The sequence below is a fragment of the Rissa tridactyla genome, chromosome 1 (assembly GCF_028500815.1).
Source record: "Rissa tridactyla isolate bRisTri1 chromosome 1, bRisTri1.patW.cur.20221130, whole genome shotgun sequence".
In the NCBI taxonomy this organism is placed as follows: Eukaryota; Metazoa; Chordata; class Aves; order Charadriiformes; family Laridae; genus Rissa; species Rissa tridactyla.
Window position 1 is genome coordinate 27,969,295 of NC_071466.1, and position 21,177 is coordinate 27,990,471.

Below are 21,177 nucleotides of genomic sequence, written 5' to 3' on the forward strand. Positions count from 1 at the left end.
CCTGACCCCATACAAAAACGATTTGTCTTCACTGGTACTTTGAAAGCCTGGAGAATCTGTCAGAGCACTCGCTGGATGCTGGCACGCGTTAGTGAAAACAGTATCTCTGGGGGCTGCAACAACTGAGTTATCGCAGAACTTGCAAGTAAGTTAAGCATGACACAGATAGACACAAGAACGGTACCGCCTCACTCAGAAATTTCTAAAAAGTCAGGTAAATGAGCAACAGATCTGAAAAAGCTTAAAAGGGCTCATCATAAATATAGCTAACCAAAGAGAATACCAAAAGAATTAATGGTCAAATTCAGAGATTACTCTCAGAAACAGCGGGTGCTAAGCAGAGAGAACAGCCACACGTGAGAAACACTGCAGACCCACAAAATGTAAATGTAGAAGGTAGAAAATGTAAATGTAGAAAACGGCAGAGGAACAGGTGCTGAGCATAACAAAGGACTCAAAGGCAAGCACTGGGCAGGATGTTGCTGCTGCTGCTTTCACAGACTCAGTCATGTACAAGGGTAGTGCTGCCAAAGCAGTACAAGGTGAATTTCCTAATTCATGGCAATCTGCAAATAAAACTGATTCATGAGCGTCTATGACAGTAAGTAATGTAACTATTTCAGATAAAGAGGTAACATGGTACTAAGTAAAGTGCTCTCTCTTTGTCCCCACTAGGTTTATGTGATCTTTACAAGTTACTTGAACGTCTAAGTTAATGAAGCTATTACCTTCATTATGGTTTTCTGACTGCGTGAATAAATGTGAACACAGAGCTGATAAAATACGAGTGGTCACATGAACTTTTCACCTGACTCTATTTTTTCACAGAAATCTTGTAAGTAAAAAAATTAGGCTGACAGCCTGTTTGTGTGCATACCCATGTTTTATTACTTCAAGAAATTCTACTTTCAAATAGTATCACTTGTGCATGATGCTTCATTTATTAGGGCTACTACACAAAGAAACAAAATGAGAGTTTCTCTATTACATAAATATTCTGTATGTAATTCTGTACATACATATTCTGTATACACATAAAGCCACACACATAGATGGAGCGTGCACATTCACAGTGAGCTACATCGATTACGGGCAACCCACTGATGCACAATGACGCTGTGAGCCTGGGATGACACCAAGACAAAGAACCTAAGGACTGCATATTCCCCCCTGACACAGAAAACCGGCCTCTTTGTCCCGGCCATCTGTAGGGGCCAAATGCAGGCCGCGGAAGCTGGTGCCAGGCAGGGTGGGCAGGCCATGCCCGCCTGAGGGGCTCTTTTCTGCCAGCCCCTTGCTGCTTCCTCCCCCCTTGGGCGATCCCTGCGGGACCTCACCTCAGATCCCACCTCTCCCGGCCTTCTGCCGGCTGTGCCCTGGCCGCTCAGCCCATACCGCTCGCTTGCCATGGCCAGCATGGCCCCACTGCCTCACCCCTCGCGGGAAGTATCTGCGTACGATTCCTGGGGGGAAAAAAAAAAAAAAAAAAAAAAAAAAAAAAGAAAGAGTTACAGTCAGTAAAAATGAGTTTGCCACAAATAGCAAGAGATCCCAGAGCTGGCACCAGCACTGCCGGGCCGGCTGTTCCCTGTCGCTGCCGGGTGCGGCCCCAGCGCCACGACAGGGTTCCACCAGCGTTCCCCCACACACATACAAGAACGTAGGACCCCGCCATGGCCAGCTGGCCATAAATGCGTCTGCCGCCCCTGGCAGCACGAGCTCTGCCGCTTCAAACACAAAATCTGCCGGGGCACAGCGGGGAAAGCTGGAATTTGTTGCGGGGAGAACACCCCAAAGCCGGCGGGGACCGAGGGCGTGGCGGCCCCTCACGGCCGGGACGGCCTGAGGGAGCCCGTCGCACTGGGGCGGGGCGACAGCGCGCTTCCGCCTTCTCCGCGGCCCCGCTGCAGCTTGTCCCTGGGCGGCCGCCGTATCTGGCCGCTCCTCCCGCCGCCGCTGCGCACTGGGCGACGCGCGCTTTTGAACCGCCATGAGCCTGTGGGTGGACAAGTACCGGCCCGGATCCCTCGGCAGGCTGGACTTCCACCGCGAGCAGGCGGCGCAGCTCCGCAACTTGGTGAGGGGGCGCCCGGGCCCGCCGGTGCGGCGCTCGGCGGCCTCCTCCCTTAGCGGGTTCCGCCCGCGGCCTTCAGCTGTGACGGCCGCCTGAGGCGAGCCCGCCGCCGGGCCTCTCTCCTCCCCGGAGCCGGGGTTCTGCGGCCCATGAGCCGCGTCTGCGGGCCCGCAGGGCCGGGAGCTTCCCCTCGGTGCATGCTCCAGCCTTCAGGGGAGCGTCCCCGCGGGTGGGAAGGGGGTCCGCTGGCGTCGCGTCCCGCTGGGGAGGGTGGCCTGTGCGCTGAGGAAGAGGCTGCGAAGAAATAGGTGGCGTGGCTTGGCTTTTTCAGGAGTGATGTGTTTTTGCGCTTCCTGCTGGTTTTAGCTGTGAACGTTCAGGACCTCTAAAAATCGAGTTTACCTTATAGAATGACAGAATGGTTTGGGTTGGAAGGGACCTTAAAGATCATCCAGTTCCAACCCCCCTGCCGTGGGCAGGGACACCTCCCACTAGACCAGGCTGCTCAGAGCCCCATCCAGCCTGGCCTTGAACACTTCCAGGGATGGGGCATCTACAACTTCTCTGGGAAATATTTCCAAGTGTCTCACCAGCCTCATAGTGAAAAATTTCTTCCTTGTTTCCTTAAAGTTAGGTGATGTTTTAAGATGAGCAGCTGGGAATAAAACTCAGGGCTATGTAATTGCTTGGATGTTAAAGGACTTCTCCCACCCCAGTCCCCACGATGTGGGGACTTGTCTTCACTAGACCGATTCATTCTTTGTGTTTCTCTATGCCTTATATCTAACTGGAGAAGAGAAGGCTCTGGAGACACTTTATAGCAACTTTATGGTATCTGAAGGGGGCCTACAAGAGAGCTGGAGAGAGACTTTTTACAAGGGCATGCAGTGATAGGATGAGGGGTAATGGCTTCAAACTGGAAGAGGGTAGATTTAGATTAGATATTGGGAAGAAATTTTTCACTATGAGGGCGGTGAGGCACTAGAATGGGTTGCCCAGAGCAGCTGTTGAGGCCCCATGCCTGGAGGTGCCCCAGCCCATGACAGGGGGGTTGGAACTGGATGATCTTTGAGGTCCCTTCCAACCTAAACCATTCTATGAATGTAAATTCTGGCTATGGGATTTGGCCAGATGTTCTCCAGGTCATGCTTTTTAGCTTTTCAAGAAACAAACTCCTAACTGAAGTACAGGCTATCTATTACTTGTTTGCCCAGGTTCAAGGCTTGCAAATGAAGCAACCAAGTAATTATGTATAGGTACACAGACGTAATTTTATTTGTGTATATAGGCTTTAAATGTTGTTTTAATCCTTTTTACTGTGTGTTTATTGCATCTGGCCCTCTAGAAACCCTGGAAAGTATATAAATGCTGGGGTGGTTTTTTGTTGGATTTTGGGGTTGTTTTGGTTGAGTTTTTTTGAGGGGTAAGGTGTTTGGAGTTAAATGAGTTACATATGGTCTTCAGGAAAAGATGATAGGAAATATCACTGCAGCAAAGAAATTCAGGAGTTCTAATTCTAGGTACTATGTTGTGAATGAGCTGCATCTGGAAAAGTCATTTCATGTAAACTTGGGTGAGAGTGGAAGGATGAACGCTTCTTTTAAGGAAAGTACTGCTGTATCTAACTAATCTTGTTGCTTTGGGTTCAGGTTCAATGTGGTGACTTCCCCCACCTGTTGGTGTATGGACCATCAGGAGCTGGAAAAAAGACAAGAATCATGTGTTTGTTAAGGGAATTATACGGTGCAGGAGTGGAAAAACTGAGGATTGAGCATCAGAGTATAACGGTAAAAAAACTGCCATCTGCTGCAAAGTAGTGTGGATATTTATATACTGATACATTTCTGCTGAGACCTTTATATTTATTTGAGTTTTAAAATTATTTTTTTTAATCAGTACCTTCAAGATCTTTTATGTAATTAATCAGACTAGTTTGGTTACTTGGACAAATGCTTTTGCCAGATATTCCTATTCCTTAGGCCTTCACGGGTAGGAGGATGTGGGGGTTCTTTGTTGTTTTCTGTGTTTGTTTATTGTTTTTTGTTGTGGTGGGTGGTTTTTTTTTTTCCTCACGGTTCAGTTTGGACTATAGGATGTGTTGTGATAGACTAGATCTCAATTAGATGTATAGAATTTCATTTGTCTGTAAAATGTTTTTTAAATGATTAGCACTGCTTTTCTCATATATGCAAGTTTTAACTTGTTTTCTTATTCCCATAGTGACAATTTCAGCATTAGGAAAAAAAATAATTCAGTTGTATTTGCCTTGGTCTCAGGCATTTACTTGATTATTTTTAAAAGGTTATACTATCCATTCAAAATCCTTGTTATGGATATAACATGTGGGGTTGGGGGGTAGGAGATGCTTAAGTCTAGTGTCTCAGCAGTTCTTTGATCTTTGAGACTTTGGTTTGCCTGTGATCCAGCCAACTTTGTCTGTAAGATAAATTTGTGCATCAGGTTCTTACAACACTCTTTCTGAAGTTTAATATGCTTACTTTCTACATAGGCACCTTCTAAAAAGAAAATTGAAATTAGCACCATTGCAAGTAATTATCACCTTGAAGTTAACCCAAGGTAAGCGTATGGTAAAAATGTCACACTTCAAATATAAGCCGCTGGTCATTTTGCAAGTGGTTTCAACCTGGGTATATAAGGGCCTGAATGCCCAATTTATTGGGCAAATTAAATAATGGTTTTATGGGTTTGGACTGCAAAGGGGAACAGGGGAGGATTTTTAATTGAACAGCTCTAAATGAACAAAAATTTGGATTGCTGTATCCTAAAGACAGTAATGTTCTGCTTAACTAGCCACGCAAGCATGCTGATGTTGAGGACTGCGTAACAATTCTGGATTCATAGATTTGACTATTTAGGTTGATATTGAGAACTTTTATTGGAACCAACACCCCCATGTTGTTAGTTCTCTCACAAATACAAAAATGAAATGATTTGAAAGTAAGCAAGGTCTACCCAGTAACTCTTTATTTTAAGAGTTTAGAGCATGGGGTAAAAACAGCACTACAAAATACTGAGAATCATGTCATGAGCGAGGTCAGATGTTGATTTAAATGATAGAAGCTATAATGCTGTACTCTGTGTCATCTTTGACAGTTGTGAAATTGCTGGTGTTAGTTCACTGACCCAAAGTAAATACTTGTATTTACCTGAAACCCTTTAATGTTGCTTTAAATCACATGACAGTAAATGTCATTGTCCACTGGGAGACTTTGGTTGTGTTGGCTTTGTTGTTTGGGTTGCAATTACAAGAAAATGTGTATTCTGGAGTAACTTTAAGCTTTGTGCTTATTGCTAAATTTTTTCTCATGTTGCTCTGCATTTTAGATGCTATTCTCATGTATCACGTCTCCTTTAAAAGCTTGTTCTGCAACTAATCTCTGTGTATTGCTGGTATTCTAATACAGCCCTACTGACCAGACAGTGAACCTGCATGTGCTGTGCTGTAGTCTGTGAAGTTTGATTGAATTATTATACTGTGAAATCACGTTGTGCATCTTCAGTAATACGGAACATGATAAATGGCTCACAGGGAAAGGAAATTAACTTCTGGGAAGGACTATGCAGATATTATATTTATTACAGAACTTTATTAGATAGGGCTGTTCTTTTTCCTCTAAAAGGAGGATATTGTTTGAATTCCAAACCATTGGCTGTTGGTCGCTTGACTAGTTTGGATAGATGATTTAAAATGGGTTCTCCTGAGTAGGAGGTAGTGTAAAGAATTAAGGGCCAACATTTTTGTGTTAACTCTGCCTTTCTTCATTATTTTCCTGGAGTGTTTGCTGTGGTCACATAATATCAAGGATTATGAAATTATAACCCTGGGTTCTCTGTCACTGTAGAGAATAATTTATTTTTAAATATTAGGAAACTATTTTAATCACTTTCCATTTCCCAAAACTGGCCTAGCTCATAAGTAGAACCAACTTGTTTTGGTTTGCCTCCTTCCCCACCCCCCCGCCCCCCCTGTACTGTAGTCACAGGTCTGCTCCCTCGCAGAAGGGTAGATCTCTGCAGTCAAAGTCAGCGTATCCTGTTCAGCAGGTTGTGAACTGTTGAGCTAATGTGCTTCTGTACATTCTGCTGCCTTCTGGGCAAGAATGTGGAAGGCCTGGTTGAGTGGTCACTACGACAGGACCAACAAATGCCTTTTTCATTTCCTTGCCCGGGAAATATTGCAGAGCCACTGCTGCTGCTGTGAAGGCAGTAGTCTGGGGGTGCTAAAGAGTGTGGGGTTTCTCCCCCTCTTTTTCTTTGCTTTTTCAGTAATTTATCTTGCAAGTCAGGGGTCATCCAATCTGAGTCAAGCTAGCTGACCTACTAACCTGGGGGCTGAGAAGGTTGTGCAGTGCTACTCTAGGGGACAGTAAGGAGAAGAGGCAGGAAGGAAATCTAGTATTTCCCCATGTTATCCTACCTTCTAAGAGGAGTTAGACTTAATTTTTCTTCCCATAATGGGTAAAAATGTTCATGTTACATGTCTTTGCCCAAATTACAAGTAACAGAAGTTTAGATTTCTCATACCAGAAAACTAAGTTCTATTTTAAAGAGTTAATAAAACACTTGACAACGGTTTCACGACTTCCCAGTACAGTGCTACTGTTCCAGCTGTGCCTGTATAAGCTTTGGGTTGTTCTTATTATTGGGAAGGTAACTTTCAACAAAGTATGTTCTGTTGAGCTTAAGTCTAACCTCAATAGCTTCTGAATTCTTTTGGCATTCTTGTTTGACCAAGGGGCTGCTTAAGATGATGCATTTTATATGCAGTATAAAGGTTTTTTAAAACAAGTTTTATTCAAACTCCTGGTACAGTGATGCAGGAAACAATGACCGTGTAGTAATTCAGGAACTCTTGAAGACAGTAGCACAATCCCAACAGCTTGAGACAAGTACTCAACGAGATTTTAAAGGTGAGTAAAAACAGTTAAAACAAGTCAAAGTACTTCTTAAACTTGTTTTTCAGTGATTTCAGTTGACTGTTTTGTTTGTACCTGTATATTGCATGAGGGCACATATGAACCTTTCACAAACTAAACAACCTCCCATTTTTCTTCCACTGTGGAAATATCTTGAGTGGTTAAATGCTGAGTATGAGGTTATCTCTTGTGTTGGTTTCTTAGAAGGACAGAGTGTAGCTGAATGACTGTGGCTAGGCAGAGGGAGCTGGGATTCCTGCTGTCTTTTTCCCAAGTCTACCACTGAAATGTGCTGTAACGTAGTTTCACAATCTACAGTAGCAGCTGAGTTATGAGCCACCAAGGTTTAATATTGAGTTGAGGGGCAGGATAAGGATGTGCTATCTTAAGCAGAAAGTTTAGAAGCATTTTATCCATAGTGTACGGAAGGACACTGGGTAGGAAAATGAAGGCTTTCAGAGAGTTTTCCAAGACGCATGTTGCCGCAACAGGCTTATTTTTCCTCCCCAAAACTAAAGTGAAGGAAAAATCAGAACTCTCTAACGAGATTGAAGGAGAGAGGGAATATTGACAGATAGAATAGAGCAGAAATTAGTTGAAAATGGTCATGGATTTAGTATTTTTGTCTTGTTTTCCTCACTGTTCTCAGGAAATACTCTATTTCACCTAAGCTGCTAGACACTGATTGGCTCTACTAGTTACTGCCGTATATATCCTTACAGCTGCAGTCATACCATGCACCTCAAAGTATCTGGTAAGCTGGCTGCTCTCCTTAGGTTGCATATAGAACCAGAAGAGAAACAGGAGAAGAGTTGTTGGGCTGACTTGTTCCTCCAGGCTGTTGTCACCGGACTATTCAGAGTACTGAAATCAGCCATCTCCGAGTTGCCTGTGGAGGAACCTGCAGAAGGTAGCTGGTTAGGTTAGCTGCTTCGTACTAGGTGTCTCCTGGTTGTTCTGAAGCATTTTTGAAACATGTTTTCCTTTTTCACTTTTTTTTTCTTTAAAAGACCGTGGAAAGGTGTTGCAGCTACAGTAATAAGGCAGCTTTCTACTACTCCTTTGTTAAGCTAAGACATTGGTTTATTGACATATAAAGTGTATCGAGGGATCTTGAAGAAATTTGTGGGTTTTTATATGTCCTTATGCCATAAATCCTTTTGCATTTCTTACTTAAAAATTCCTTTAGAAAGTTACTGTACTAATTATGAAAGGAAAGTGAAAGCCTGTACACCGACCTGCTTTATTTCTTGGCACTGAAGTGTTGCAGGCCCTGCTCTGAAGAAATTGACGTTCCAGGGTGTGAAAGAGCAGAAGATTATACAGCCAAAAAAGCATGCAGTCTGTCTTAATCTTGATTTTTCCTGCCTGTGGAACCATGCTGCCTCTTTCTGCTTGTATCTTTTATTTTGGTGTTATCGCTTGTATGTCAAAGTACTCGTTTTCTTAGAAAGGTCTGGTATTAATAAAAAAAACTCCACTATTTTTACTCCGTTTTCAGTGGTGCTGTTAACAGAAGTTGACAAACTCACTAAAGACGCTCAGCATGCTTTGCGAAGAACAATGGAGAAATACATGGCGACCTGCAGGTTGATCCTGTGCTGCAACTCCGTGTCAAAAATTATAGGGCCTATTCAAAGCAGATGCCTGGCTGTACGAGTGCCTGCTCCCAGCATTGAAGATGTATGTTTGAAACAGACGCAAAAATTAGTTATTTAAAACTTCTTACTAGATAAATAGTTCATAAGTCCACAGCAAGAACTTTACTTCCACAAAGTGACCTAGTTTTTCTTTGTGGTGGGTGACTTGTCAAGCATGTCTCTGCTATCTCTGGTCCAGAAATGTGTCAAACAGGAGAATCGGTAGGTGCTAAACTGGTCGCTAAATGTTGCACTCTCTGCTATCTGTTTCCTGTCTAGATCTGCCATGTCTTGTCCAGTGTGTGTAAGAAAGAAGGCCTGACGCTTCCGCCAGAACTGGCTCAAAGGCTTGCAGAGAAATCTGGCAGGAATCTTCGGAAAGCACTACTTATGTGTGAATCCTGCAGAGTACAACAGTAAGTTACTGCTAAAAATTAATATAAATCACACTTGCAGACACATAACTTACTTCTGAGGCCTTGTTAGAATAGGTGACAGTTTGCTTTGATTTTAATTTTTTAAAAATATTATTATTACTACGTAGGTATCCTTTTACTGCTGATCAAGACATTCCTGAGATGGACTGGGAAGTTTATTTGAGAGAAACTGCAAATGCTATTGTTGGTCAACAGACACCACAAAGGTAGGTGAATACATTTGCTTGCAGCTATAAACTATGGTTTTGGTGTACTCTCAAACATTAAAAAAAAAATAATGTTATATTTAAAAATGTGTCATCTTTACTTTTAGTTGTATTACATATGACTAAAATTTGCTGGCATTTCTGCTGGAGCTGGTACTTTGCAGGCAGAGGAAGTCAGCTTTAAAATTACTGGAGGAGGCTGAATGAGCTTCAAGGACTGAAGCAATTGTTGGTTTTCTCTGTTGAAGCTTTGTAATCAAAAGTGAGCATAAGCTTAGTTGCATGTTGTGCTGTCTCCTTTTTTTGTGTCTGTGGCATGTGTGTGCGTTTTGTTGTTTTATTTATAGAATCATAGAATCATTTAGGTTGGAAAAGACCCTTGGGATCATCAAGTCCAACCACCAACCCCACTCTACAAAGTTCTCCCCTACACTATATCCCTTAACACCACATCTAAACGACTCTTAAACACATTCAGGGATGGTGACTCCATCACCTCCCTGGGCAGCCTGTTCCAGTGTCTGACCACTCTTTCTGTAGCGTCTGTTTCACCGTCTTTAGCACAATGCACCTTTGTAAAAGAACTGGAAATGAGAAATCATTGAGTTTAAGCGCATTAGGAGTTGCCCCCTTTATCCATCTCGGTGTCATATACGTAGCCTGATCCTTTTTGTCTGTTCCATATAGTACATGAGATGTCACTTAAATTCTTGTATTTAATTTAAATGCTTGTAGCCTCTGACCTCCTGATATCAAAAGTTGAGAACGGATAACTGTGTCACCTTCTGCCAAGTGATCACCTTAACCCCTCTTGTAAACAATGAAGACAGAAAAACAGTGTAAATGAATCTTCTGCCTCTAATCAATTTTGTGGTGTCTTCTCACTAATCTTAAGCGTGAATAATAATTTAGATATGACGGGGAATTAAAGGGAGACAAGCCTGAGACAAATTCTAATAGCCTTCCAGCTTCTAGATTAACTGAGACCATTGTAACTGGAGTATATGTAATCTATATTACTGTTCGAATAAAAAGTGGTATGTAGCATATGAATTAAAACTGATTTGTGCAATGCTTTTGGGTTTAAAATACCAGACAAAACCAAAAACAGAGAAAATTTTCCTTGGGTTGAATTTTTTTCCTGCAGCATATTTCACAAATAGCGCAAACACATTAGTACGCTTTGGGGACATACTTCTGATATTTTGTGGTGTCTTTCCAACAGGCTCTTAGAGGTCCGTGGACGGCTTTATGAACTTCTGACACACTGCATTCCTCCTGAGATTATAATGAAGGTAATTCAGATACATAGTTTTTAAGGTGTTACAAGCATTAACACTATGACAGTCTCATTTTGAGTTTAAAAAAAAAAAACCCCACAAAAATATAGCAGATTATCCAAATATCGATGAAGACCTGTGTCCTTTCCAAATAGATGTGAGTAACCAAAAGGTACTTTTCTTCCACTAGAGTAACTCTAATAGTCCAGGTTATTGCTCTGAAGCAGTAATTAAAGACCTTGTTCCTGCAAACACTGATACATAGCATTCACTTCTCGCTATCCTCACTCAATATACTGGACTGTTTGGTTAGGTTCATACCTAAATATATTTAGTCATGATGTTTTTGAATTGTGTAGATTTTGAGGGCAGGAAGCTTCTGTTCTCTAATTTGGAAAATGTAAATATGTAGTTTATTTTTGTTGCAGGCTTCCTTGTTTACACCTCTGTTGAATGGTTTACTGAAATTTGTTTTGTGATTATAGAGCAGCAGTATTGTAGCTGAGTGAAAACAAAGGAGGACGTGCTTTGTCCCCGTGAAGATTTCTAAGTCCAGTTTCTATATTGAGGCATATACCTATTTTATGTGCTAATTTTGATATGGTTTGTTTTCTTTTGTAAAAGTTATAACTTTGTTATAAGTTCAGTATTTGCTATGGCCTAATGGAGAGGTTTTCTGAAGGATGCTGGATCAGCAGGTCTCTTCAAAGACAGAAGTCATCTTGGGAGAAAAAAGCAAATGGGACATGCGTGTTTTTAATTTAGGCAGGGTGAAAGGATGCCGAAGCAAGCTAGAGCAGAAGAAAGATTAAAGCCAATGTTTGCAACTTATCATAGGTGGACTTTGCCATCAAACATAATTACAAGATAATAAATTTATTTTGGCATTAACTGATTTCTGCTTTCTGACAGTTTTGGTAGTTAGATGTTTATTTAACCTTCCTTTCTTATGGCAGATAAGTGGATTTTGCATTGCCCTGTTTGAGGACTGTTGTTGTCAGGCTAAAGGTGGATTTCTCTGCCTACTCTCTTTTCATAATCTTAAAGTGCTCTAGAGATACTTCTCAATTAATCCTGGCTGTTTTAATAGAGACAGATTTGCAATGACTTTATTGCTGTCTCGGATGCAGAATACTGCATTTTTGGTTTTTTGCAATGACTGGAGTATTCTTGTAAAGTATCTTGTGTGTGTCTACACATACATATGTATGTAAATATAAACAGATAAACTTTAAATAAGCCTTTCCTTGTTATTTATTCATGTTGTTTCTCTTTGTGCTTGATGCTGTCAAAATAGGGAAATAAGTGATTTTAATACACTTGCTATCTTGGTAAAAGATGCCATGTGCCTGCATGCAGTAGACGTTATAGTATTTGGAGATTGGGTTAATTTATTTTATTTATTAAGGCATAAGTAGTTGCAGTATACGATATTTTTCCCATATAAGAACACAATAGGTAACATCTATTCTGACACGAGGAATTTATCTTGAAAGAAGGTTCCGAAGAGACGTGGTTCCATGAGTCTAGTTCGGTCAAGTAGGTGATGTAATGATTCTTGAATGTCTTTTCTGTTGGATTTGTGAGTGAACTACTAGTCATAGTCTATTTTCAGAGAAATGAGGTTATCCCATTAACAAAAAAAAATATAATTTTTCAAATACTGTCCTGTTTTTTTTTTTTTTCTCCTTTTAGGGCCTCCTGACAGAACTTCTAAATAACTGTGATGGACAACTGAAAGGAGAAGTCGCACAGATGGCGGCCTTCTATGAGCACCGCCTGCAACTGGGCAGCAAAGCCATTTATCATCTGGAAGCGTTTGTAGCAAAGTTTATGGCAATTTACAAGAAGTTTATGGAGGATGGACTAGATGACATGATGTTCTAACTCTGCCCAAAGTCGTACACAGAATATCGTGTCATGATGCCAGGAATGTTGCAAACGTTGTCTACTTGTCCATGCTTGGTTGCATGTGTGTCTAGTTCAAAGTCAAATATTTTATTTTGCTATTAATACAAGGCATAGTGAACTAAAGAACGATGTTTGTTCAGGTTTAGAAACCAGATGGATTGTTTGACAGCCTCAAATCCGTCTTTAGATCTATGCAAAATACATTAGCCTTTCGGAAAGACAACAAGTTGCCTTGGAAGATGTATAAGATCATAGTTGCTTTGCAGTATTTGTAAGCTGACATTAAGAAGAGAGAACATGGGTGCTGCATGCTTGCCTCTTGATTGCTCATGGGCAAGGCTGTGAGCAAAAGATGGTTTTTCCATGTTGTGATAAGTTCTAGTCTGACTGTGTACGTTCTGCCTCCTCATTTACGTATCTCGCTGTTTGTCTGGCTTCTTTTATTTTAGCCACACTGTCTTCTGTGGTGTGATGACACAGAATGTTTTCCGACTTTGGTTTGTAAGCAGTTGCATTGAAGTTGTGGATGAGCAATGCTTTTGTGTTGCTTGTAAATCAGTTTGACAACATTTGTTCAGAAGGAACATACCTATATAAAGCAAGTCCACTTGCTGTCTGACACTTCTGGGTTCACCTTGACATACATAACGCTGTTCAGGTGAAGATTATTCATTTGAGTGGGGTTTAACCAAGGGTAAGGTTTCCACTTCTAACAAATTTTCTTTCACTTCTTAAATTGGTATGTGATACTTCTAAAATGGCAAAATAAATTGTAAAAATATGAACACACATTCATTATCAGTAAGATGGTGCTGGCCTCTTTCATGCTCAACTGGTCTCCTTAAAACTGAGGAAGTCTAGAACATGGATTATTTTCTTTTTTTTTTTTTTTCTTCCATCTGCTCTTGTCACCTAAATCTGCAGCACTTGGTAGAGTGTGAGTGTCTTGACTGTCAGAGACCCTGGAAAATGATTAAATTAGTCAGTGATAGTGGAAATGAGTACTGAAATCTATTACAAAGAAGAGCAGGAGAATGGTAGAGGGGTCATAATTACTGCATGTACAAATTGCCTGCTCTTTCAGGAGCCTGGTCTTATCTACTTATTTTTAAAAGCTGAACAAACTACCATAGGCCTACTACACGTATAGCATGTGAGGAGTCAAAAGATGATGAAATACTTCCAAAAAAACCAACCCAACCCCACCCCATTAACTAATGTGAGAGAAGAGGAATATACGTAGGGATTTGGGAAATACAGTTGAAATGCACAGGGCCGGTGTTGCTGTGGAGGGGGGAGAGGCAGGAGCTGGACCGGAGGTTTGTCAGGTGGAGGAGGTGGAGGAGCGGTTTGCTGGTTCCAGAAGATCTCAGCAGCTTTGTCTAGGAGACCGAAACCCCAACATGAATCTCTCAGCAGGTGTTCTGCTGCCTCTTCTTGAAGTTTCATTTCTATCCTGTTCTACCTGGGATGAATCAAGAGTAGGCAAGGATGGAAAAATGGGATAATGACCAGGGATTGCTGAGAGAGGAGATGGCTACTGCTGTTCCTGGAAGCCAGCATTTCTCCCTGCTGATCCGACTCCTGCCTCTTTGTCTTCCAGTCACACACAAATTTAAACACATGGGCACAGTATCTCGTAAGTCTCTGCACACATTTTTCCTTCCTACGGTATTGTTTAAGGCAATTTTACCTTAGTATCCGTAACAGGCTCCCCAGGGAAGTGGTCACGGCACCAAGCCTGGTGGAGTTCAAGGAGAATCTGGACAATGCCTTTAGTCATATTGTTTAGTTTTAGGTGGTCCTGTGAGGAGCAGGGAGTCGGACATGATGATCCTTAGGCGTCCCTTTCAACCTGAGAGATTCTGTGATAATGATCAATAAGAGCTGTGCTTTTTGGGAACACCTTAGAGGCTATCCGCCTTGGATGCCACCTCCCCTCCCTTTTGGGTAGCTGTAGCATTAGAGGCAACGTGGTGCAGAACTGAGGGCCTGGGCTGTGCTAGAGGAAGCAGGGACCAGCAACCCCCATCCCACTGGCAAATGGGTCTGATGGGAATGTATGAGCAGGCGATTGTCAGGAAAAAAAAAAAAAAGGCGTTTTCTGCCATTTTTTCCCCTCGTGAGGCTACCATGTAAGCCTTTTACCAGAAAAGCAGAACCTTAGCCTGGTAAGGAGGGTCTCTGGGGTGGGCACTGTGCTGGACCTACACTGAGCGCTGCACGCCTCTCACAGATCAAGTGGGAGAGGCAGCGTAGACAGGCTTTTAAACACTGAATAGCCCAGGACCAACCTCTAGGTGATCCGTTTCTTCAGCTGATTTCATCTTGTGAGACCTGCTCTGAACTGCACACTGAGAGGATTACCCCTGCTTTCATCCAGCGTCACCTCCCGCGAGTTCCAAATGAAAACTCCAGGCTGCTCCCACCCAGGTGGGACTCCAGCACTGAACAAGTCTAAGAGGTTGCAGAGGAGTCGGCTTCATGCTAGCACAGAAAGCCAGAGGTGAAACCAATTTTTTTAAAAAATGAGCAAGAAACTAGAGACAGCCACCACTTCAGTTAAAACTTTCTCTGCTCTGCAAAGATCAGCGGTGCAAAGGGCGAGTCGTGCATTCAGGCTTTATTCACAGAATCACGCAGAATCACAGAATGGTTTGGGTTGGAAGGGACCTTAAAGGTCATCTAGTTCCAACCCCCTGCCATGGGCAGGGACACCTCCCGCTAGACCAGGCTGCTCAAAGCCCCATCCAGCCTGGCCTTGAACACCTCCAGGGAGGGGCACTGACAACTACCCCAGGCAACCTGCTCTAGTGCCTCCCCACCCTCATAGTAAAGAATTTCTTCCCAATATCCAATCTAAATCTCTCCTCTTTCAGTTTAAAACGGTTACTCCTCATCCTATCATTACTCTCCCTGATAAAGAGTCCCTCCCCATCCTTCCTGTAGGCCCCCTTCAGGTACTGGAAGGCTGCTATAAGGTCTCCCTGGAGCCTTCTCTTCTCCAGGCTGAACAACCCCAGCTCTCTTAGCCTGTCTTCACAGGAGAGGTGCTCCAGCCCTCGGATCGTCTTCGTGGCCCTCCGCTGGACCCGTTCCAACAGGTCCATGTCCTTCTTGTGCTGAGGGCTCTAGAGCTGGACACAGTACTCCAGGTGGGGTCTCACCAGAGCAGAGTAGAGGGGCAGAATCACCTCCCTGGACCTGCTGGCCATTCTTCTTTTGATGCAGCCCAGGATGCAGTTGGCTTTCTGGGGTGCAAGTGCGCATTGCCTGCTCATATTGAGTTTTTAGTCCACCAGCACACCCAAGTCCTTCTCCTCAGGGTTGCTCTCAAGCCATTCTCCACCCAACCTGTATTTCTGAAGTCCACGCGTTAACTCCTCTGAGAAACAGTTATTTTTAAAATCTCATTATTTTTAGACATCCATGGTAAACAACTCTACTTAAGCGTTAATCCTAATAAACATATTGTGTGATTGGAAGATGATTTTTAAAATGTATTTTGCTAAATAAATTCATTTGAGCAAAGCTGACATGAGGAATGTCCCCTTGCTACCAAAGAACTACCCTGATTATCGCAGGCTAGAAGGTAAGGTAGGTAAGAGAAGAGTTCATTATCACAATTTTTCCTTCCAGTGCAGGGAATTCAAGATTATTACAGTTCATTGATATAAAATAATAGCTGTAATTTGTTTTGTTGGAAAGAGCTCTGCTACGCCTGAGCAGCCTTTAATCCTTCTCGCTTAACGTTTTTTTGCCTGCGCTAACAATTAGTGCTGTATGAATTTGTTGCATTGGATTTCAATCAATGACCCGACCCAACCCAAACCCCGGAGCTGTAGTCTGCTAAACCGAAGTTGTCTTAATGTGGCAGTGAAATGTGCTTCTCGTTCTTGGAGGGCAAAATACTTTTCTCGATCTTTATATTTCATAAGGAGGGAAGGAATTTAAATACATACGTGTGCAAAAGAAATTAACCCGTATTGTCGAATGTGCCCTGCAGGCTAATCAATAGTATGTCAGGCAAGTTGCAGGTCACATCATGAAATGACCAAGATTAAAGGAGTTTGCCATTAACCTCAATACATTGAGGAATTGAATTGGAATTTTCTCCATCATCAAAATGGAAATTATTTTCTGTCCAAATTAACTAGGATAACTGGGGCCTAACCCAGGATTTATTTAAAAAAAAGCAGTGGATGCTTTGCTTGTCTGAAAAAATGAGCCTATTAGCTGTTAAACATTCCTATAACAGATTTTCTTGTCTAGTTGTGTACAGTGTACGCGGTGAACTTCTGGAAGAAACTGTATACTCTGTTCCAGCAATCCTGCAGCTGGTAAATACTGTCCCAATCATTTGAGCGTTCGGTGGTATTTCAGTGGGGATGGATTTGGCATCTCTTAAACAGGAGTGAGATAATACAAGCAGAAGGAGCCTGAAGCACGTAACTTCACCCCTGACACCACTGCTCCATCTGCATTTCTCCTAGCAGAGGTGCTGGGGCACCCATCTCCACCTCTCTCCTGGAACCTTCTTGGAGCTGATCTTCACCCCTTTCCATGGACATGGAGTAGGTGTCGGTCTATCACTATGGAGCCTGTCTTAGGAACAAGACGCTGTGAGATATCATCTAAAATGCTGGGCAACAGCTAAGGTTGCTGTCTCCTGCTTCCCTGCAGTAATGCAGTGCTGGGAGTGTCCTCACTGCCACGCCAGAGTGCTCCATCAAAATCACTAGTGGTCCGGTAGCAGTGTGGGTGGGTGGCTCGGCAAGACAGGAGTAACCTGCAGCTTGGAGGAATGTCCATTTTGCTGTGTCAAGGGAAACCTCTGCTTTTGATACAATGAGGTACTTTATCAGGAATATGTCCCTGATAATCCTTTAAGGGACTTTCAGCTCTTAATCAAAATTACAGCTTCTTAGAACGATGGAAGTCCCGCGGTTACTTTTAACTCTTTCTCAGGGACCGTCTCACAGAAGTTAGTCAATTAATATTATTTTTCTACACAGACTTCTCAGTGTTATTCCGAAAGTAATTTTGTGCCATGATAACCACTGGCGTGCCGGTTCCTAGCTCCACATTGTTTACGCCATCTTCTGTCCAGGGTCCCTTTGAACCATGTGCTGCCCTTGAGATTTCTCTTCTTCTTCAGGTCCCCTTCTCACCTGGTTTGCAAAGGAAGCTCAAATGCCTGAAACTGATTTCCAAGAAGAAAGGCGGGTGGAAACAGCAGGAGCCAGTTTGAGAGTGGCTGGGGACGGGTAGAGGAGGTCAGCTACCAGAAAGCATGAAGACAAGGCAAGGGGAGCTTTAGACACTTGAAGGACAGCTGTGAGGGAGATGTCTCTCTGCTTGGGAACCATCTCCCTAGGCAGGGAGCTACGGATAACCCTTGTAAGAGGTGAGCAAGGCTCATGCTTTTCCGAAGGCCGGACCACTCAACCAGTGGTGGGAGTGCTGGATTCTGCACGTGCTCCATCTGAAGAGATTTAAACTAGGGAGATTCATTTTTTTTACCAGTTGATAGGTTCATTTTAATATACTTATTAATGCATTTTACTGTTATCTAGCAGTACATTTATGGGGGAAGTTAGAGGTTAAAAATAGATGTCAAATTTCTGCCTCCGCCGTGATTCTATTGTGTATTTGTGCCTGATCTGTTTGATGTTGTCCCTGCCTTTCCAACCCAACCGTTCATTTGAAGCCCCAGTGAGATTTGCTGAATCAGTGGTCTGCGCAGCTGCATTTGAGGGAAATGAAAAGACTGGACTCATAAAATAGTAGTAAAAGGGCAAATTGACTGTAATTTTTGAAAATGATGGTCCATGAACTAGCTACCGTTTAATATTTGCAATTCAAATCCAGCTCGCTCACCTGCCTTCCCCAACAGCCCATGGGGTTGGCAGGGCTCAAGGAGGGGGCAACTCCACCCCTTTCATTGATATGGTCAACGCAGCCATGGTTCATGGGCTAGAAGGAGAGCAAGCAAAAGAGCCTGGTTTGGTGCATGAGAAGGCACTTGAAAGAGCAGTTGTCCTGGGATATGTCTATGGCTACGGTATGCCCAAGAACAGAAGAAGAAAAGGCAGTTTCTGCACGATTCCCTGCCCTAAAACATGGGATCTGCAGGTAGCCACAGTACTTTTCCTTCCCCCATGAAGCTTCAGGCTGCTGTGTCCCTCAAACCACCCTGCTTTACTGCCACCAATGCCCAGGTCCTCCTGCCCAGCACAGTCAATGCTTCCCAACCCAGAGCTGCTTCCCAACACCAGAGTGTTCTACTCTCTAGTGTTCCAGAGCTTCTTTTCCATGAGGACACCCTAAACGCAGTAGCTGTAATCCTCCAACTAGTCTTAAATCTTCCCAATCTTAAACTCCCTTACACCTCCTTTTCTGCCAGGCTGGCACTAGAGTTGCCCCTTTCTGCCCCGATGCCCCAGCATGTACCTGTTCCCATTCCAGCCTCTTTGGCTGTGGCTGGCAAGCCTTGCCCAGGGTAACAGTTCGTCAGCAACCTTGCCTGTGAAAGACAAGGTCTGCCTCCTGCCTCTGGTGCTTGTAGGTTGGAAGGGACCTCTGAGGTCATCTTGTCCAAGCCTCTGCTCCGAGCAGGTCCAGCCAAACCGGGTTGCTCAGCCCTCACCAGCTGAGGTTTCAGCATCTCCAAGGAGACAGAATCCATCGTCCCTCTGGGCAGCCCGTTTCACTGCCCTCACAGGGAAAACCTTTTCCTAATTTTCTAATTTCTAAAGATTTTTAAGTGGAACCTTCCTTTACACATTTGAGCTCAGTCTGGAGATCCCCACTCAGCTGTGCTGGCCGCCTGCTACATCCACTCAACTTTCCGCACATGAAATGGAACATTCCTCTGCTTGGAAGAAGTTGTGCTCCAACAGGTAGTAGATCAGCAGGCTGCAGTAGGACACATTTTCAATTTTATTTACAAAGCTGTGTGGAGACACCTGAATATGGGGGTGAAGGGAAAGTGCTGGCGGGAAAAAAATTAAAAAAAGGCTGCTGGGCTTTATCAGTAGGAAGCTTGCATTTTACTAGCCAGACTGGTTTTGTAGAAGGTGCCTTTTCTGTTCAGGTTCCCATAAAGGCTCTACGCCAACTCTGGCATGGCTCACTTAAAATACTTTTCTCGGGTATTTGTAACCTCTTTTCAAGCCACTGTATACAGTTATAAAGAGCAGAGTTTGGGCATGAGGCGATTGAAGACAGGGAGATGGAGACCCACTGTCCTGCTCCCTGTCTTGGTTGATGCAATGTTTCCCCAAAGAATTGTTCATGGTTTTGCCTGGGACAATTTACTTTGTTTTATTAAATGTGATGCTTTTAGTTGGAAGCCTGTGACAGCCAGTGAATGGCACAGTTTCACTGGAGCTAAATGTTGCCAATGTGGGCTTTCACTGTGAGCAAGCTGGTGTTCTTTTTTAAACTTGCAAGAATATGTTCACATCAAATGATTTGTTGTGCCAGATTATGAAGGCGACACTTAGCACAGTCCTGGTCACAATGAAATCCGTAAGGCACGCTAGTAAAGCACACGTTTTGAGAAATCCATGGAATGTTTTCTGTGCTTTTTACCACTTGGAAACCTTCTGCAAAATGTTGTTTTCATTCTTGAGTGAGAAAGAAGGAAAGGAAATCAGGATCCCCACCAAAGAGGGAGGGAGGGAGGGAGGGAGGGAGGAAGGAAGGAAGGAAAGAAGGAAGGAAGGAAAGAAGGAAAGAAGGAAAGAAGGAAAGAAGGAAAGAAGGAAAGAAGGAAAGAAGTCAGAATGACAAAGCAGACAAGGACAGATCCTGGGGGAAGACAGGTATACTCATTAATTGTATTTACATTTCAAAGACGAGTTAACTGTGGTGTTCTCAATCATACCCTACGCTTGGGTTCCCTGCCACACACCATGAATAATAAATGCACTTTGGAGGATAGAATAAATGACCTGATAGGCTTCTTCCACTTTTAATTTCATGGGCGCTTTTTATTTGAGAGGGCAGTACAAATGCCTATGGTAAGTGACAATTTTAGGCCAGTAATTACTAATTAAGACAGGAGGCAAGATGCTGGCTAAGACACTTTCAAATAGATCACAGATAACCTTGCAGGAGCTGATTAACTCAAAGAGAACACCTCCTTAGGTGATAGCTACCAAATGATACTTGGAACGATTTTTAAAATTAAAAAGGATGAGGGAAAAGGATTTATGAAACTCTTGGCTGAGTTTTCTCTGGAGAAAGAATTTTGATAATAAGTGGGATTAGCTGTTTGCCAATTAGCAGACAATTAGAAGAAAGACATTTACCCAGTGGGCAAAAATCTTCGATGACAGACTCACACTCATCAAACCTGTTTACGCCAAAGGAGGATAAACACTGCTGCGCTCACAGAGTCTCAGCTCTAGTGACGTGAGCAGCGCTGGCTGCAGCTACCCACCGTGCCAGCTCCACGTGGGCTGCGTGGGGCTCGATGTGACAGTGCCCCACGTGGCAAGCCCAGAAGAGAGGACCCCGAGCTGCGCTCGTGGATCCTGGAATGGCTGTGGACGATTTCCCAGGGGCCCACAAAGTGAATTAGGAACAGCACAGAAACTGTTTGTGGAGAAAATTGAGATTTGGGAGATTTTTAGCGACCTGCAAATCAGAAAAAGTGAGAAGACATTGACTTTATTAATAGCAT

At 43.2% G+C, this 21,177-nt stretch overlaps 1 protein-coding gene across 2 annotated transcripts; it reads left to right on the plus strand.

The window, feature by feature from the left end:
- The first annotated feature begins 1,876 nt into the window (after positions 1–1,876).
- Positions 1,877–13,472, plus strand: RFC3 (replication factor C subunit 3). 2 transcript variants are annotated; one of them, XM_054182754.1, is made up of 9 exons: positions 1,877–2,077; positions 3,724–3,861; positions 4,584–4,651; positions 6,908–7,005; positions 8,513–8,694; positions 8,931–9,067; positions 9,196–9,294; positions 10,520–10,589; positions 12,270–13,472. In XM_054182754.1, exons 1-9 carry the CDS (start codon positions 1,991–1,993, stop codon positions 12,459–12,461), a joined length of 1,071 nt encoding a protein of 356 aa, XP_054038729.1. In that variant the 5' UTR covers positions 1,877–1,990; the 3' UTR covers positions 12,462–13,472. The 2 variants fall into 2 exon arrangements, with proteins under 2 accessions (XP_054038729.1, XP_054038738.1); XM_054182763.1 differs by lacking the exon at positions 1,877–2,077 and adding an exon at positions 2,194–2,382.
- Positions 13,473–21,177: the final 7,705 nt, after the last annotated feature.

Coding starts and splice junctions, on each gene's coding strand:
- RFC3 (XM_054182754.1), top strand. CDS start 1,991: ATGAGCCTGTGGGTGGACAAGTACCGGCCCGGATCCCTCGGCAGGCTG. Junction 2,078..3,723: donor CGGCGCAGCTCCGCAACTTG/GTGAGGGGGCGC, acceptor CTTTGGGTTCAG/GTTCAATGTGGTGACTTCCC. Junction 7,006..8,512: donor TACTCAACGAGATTTTAAAG/GTGAGTAAAAAC, acceptor CTCCGTTTTCAG/TGGTGCTGTTAACAGAAGTT.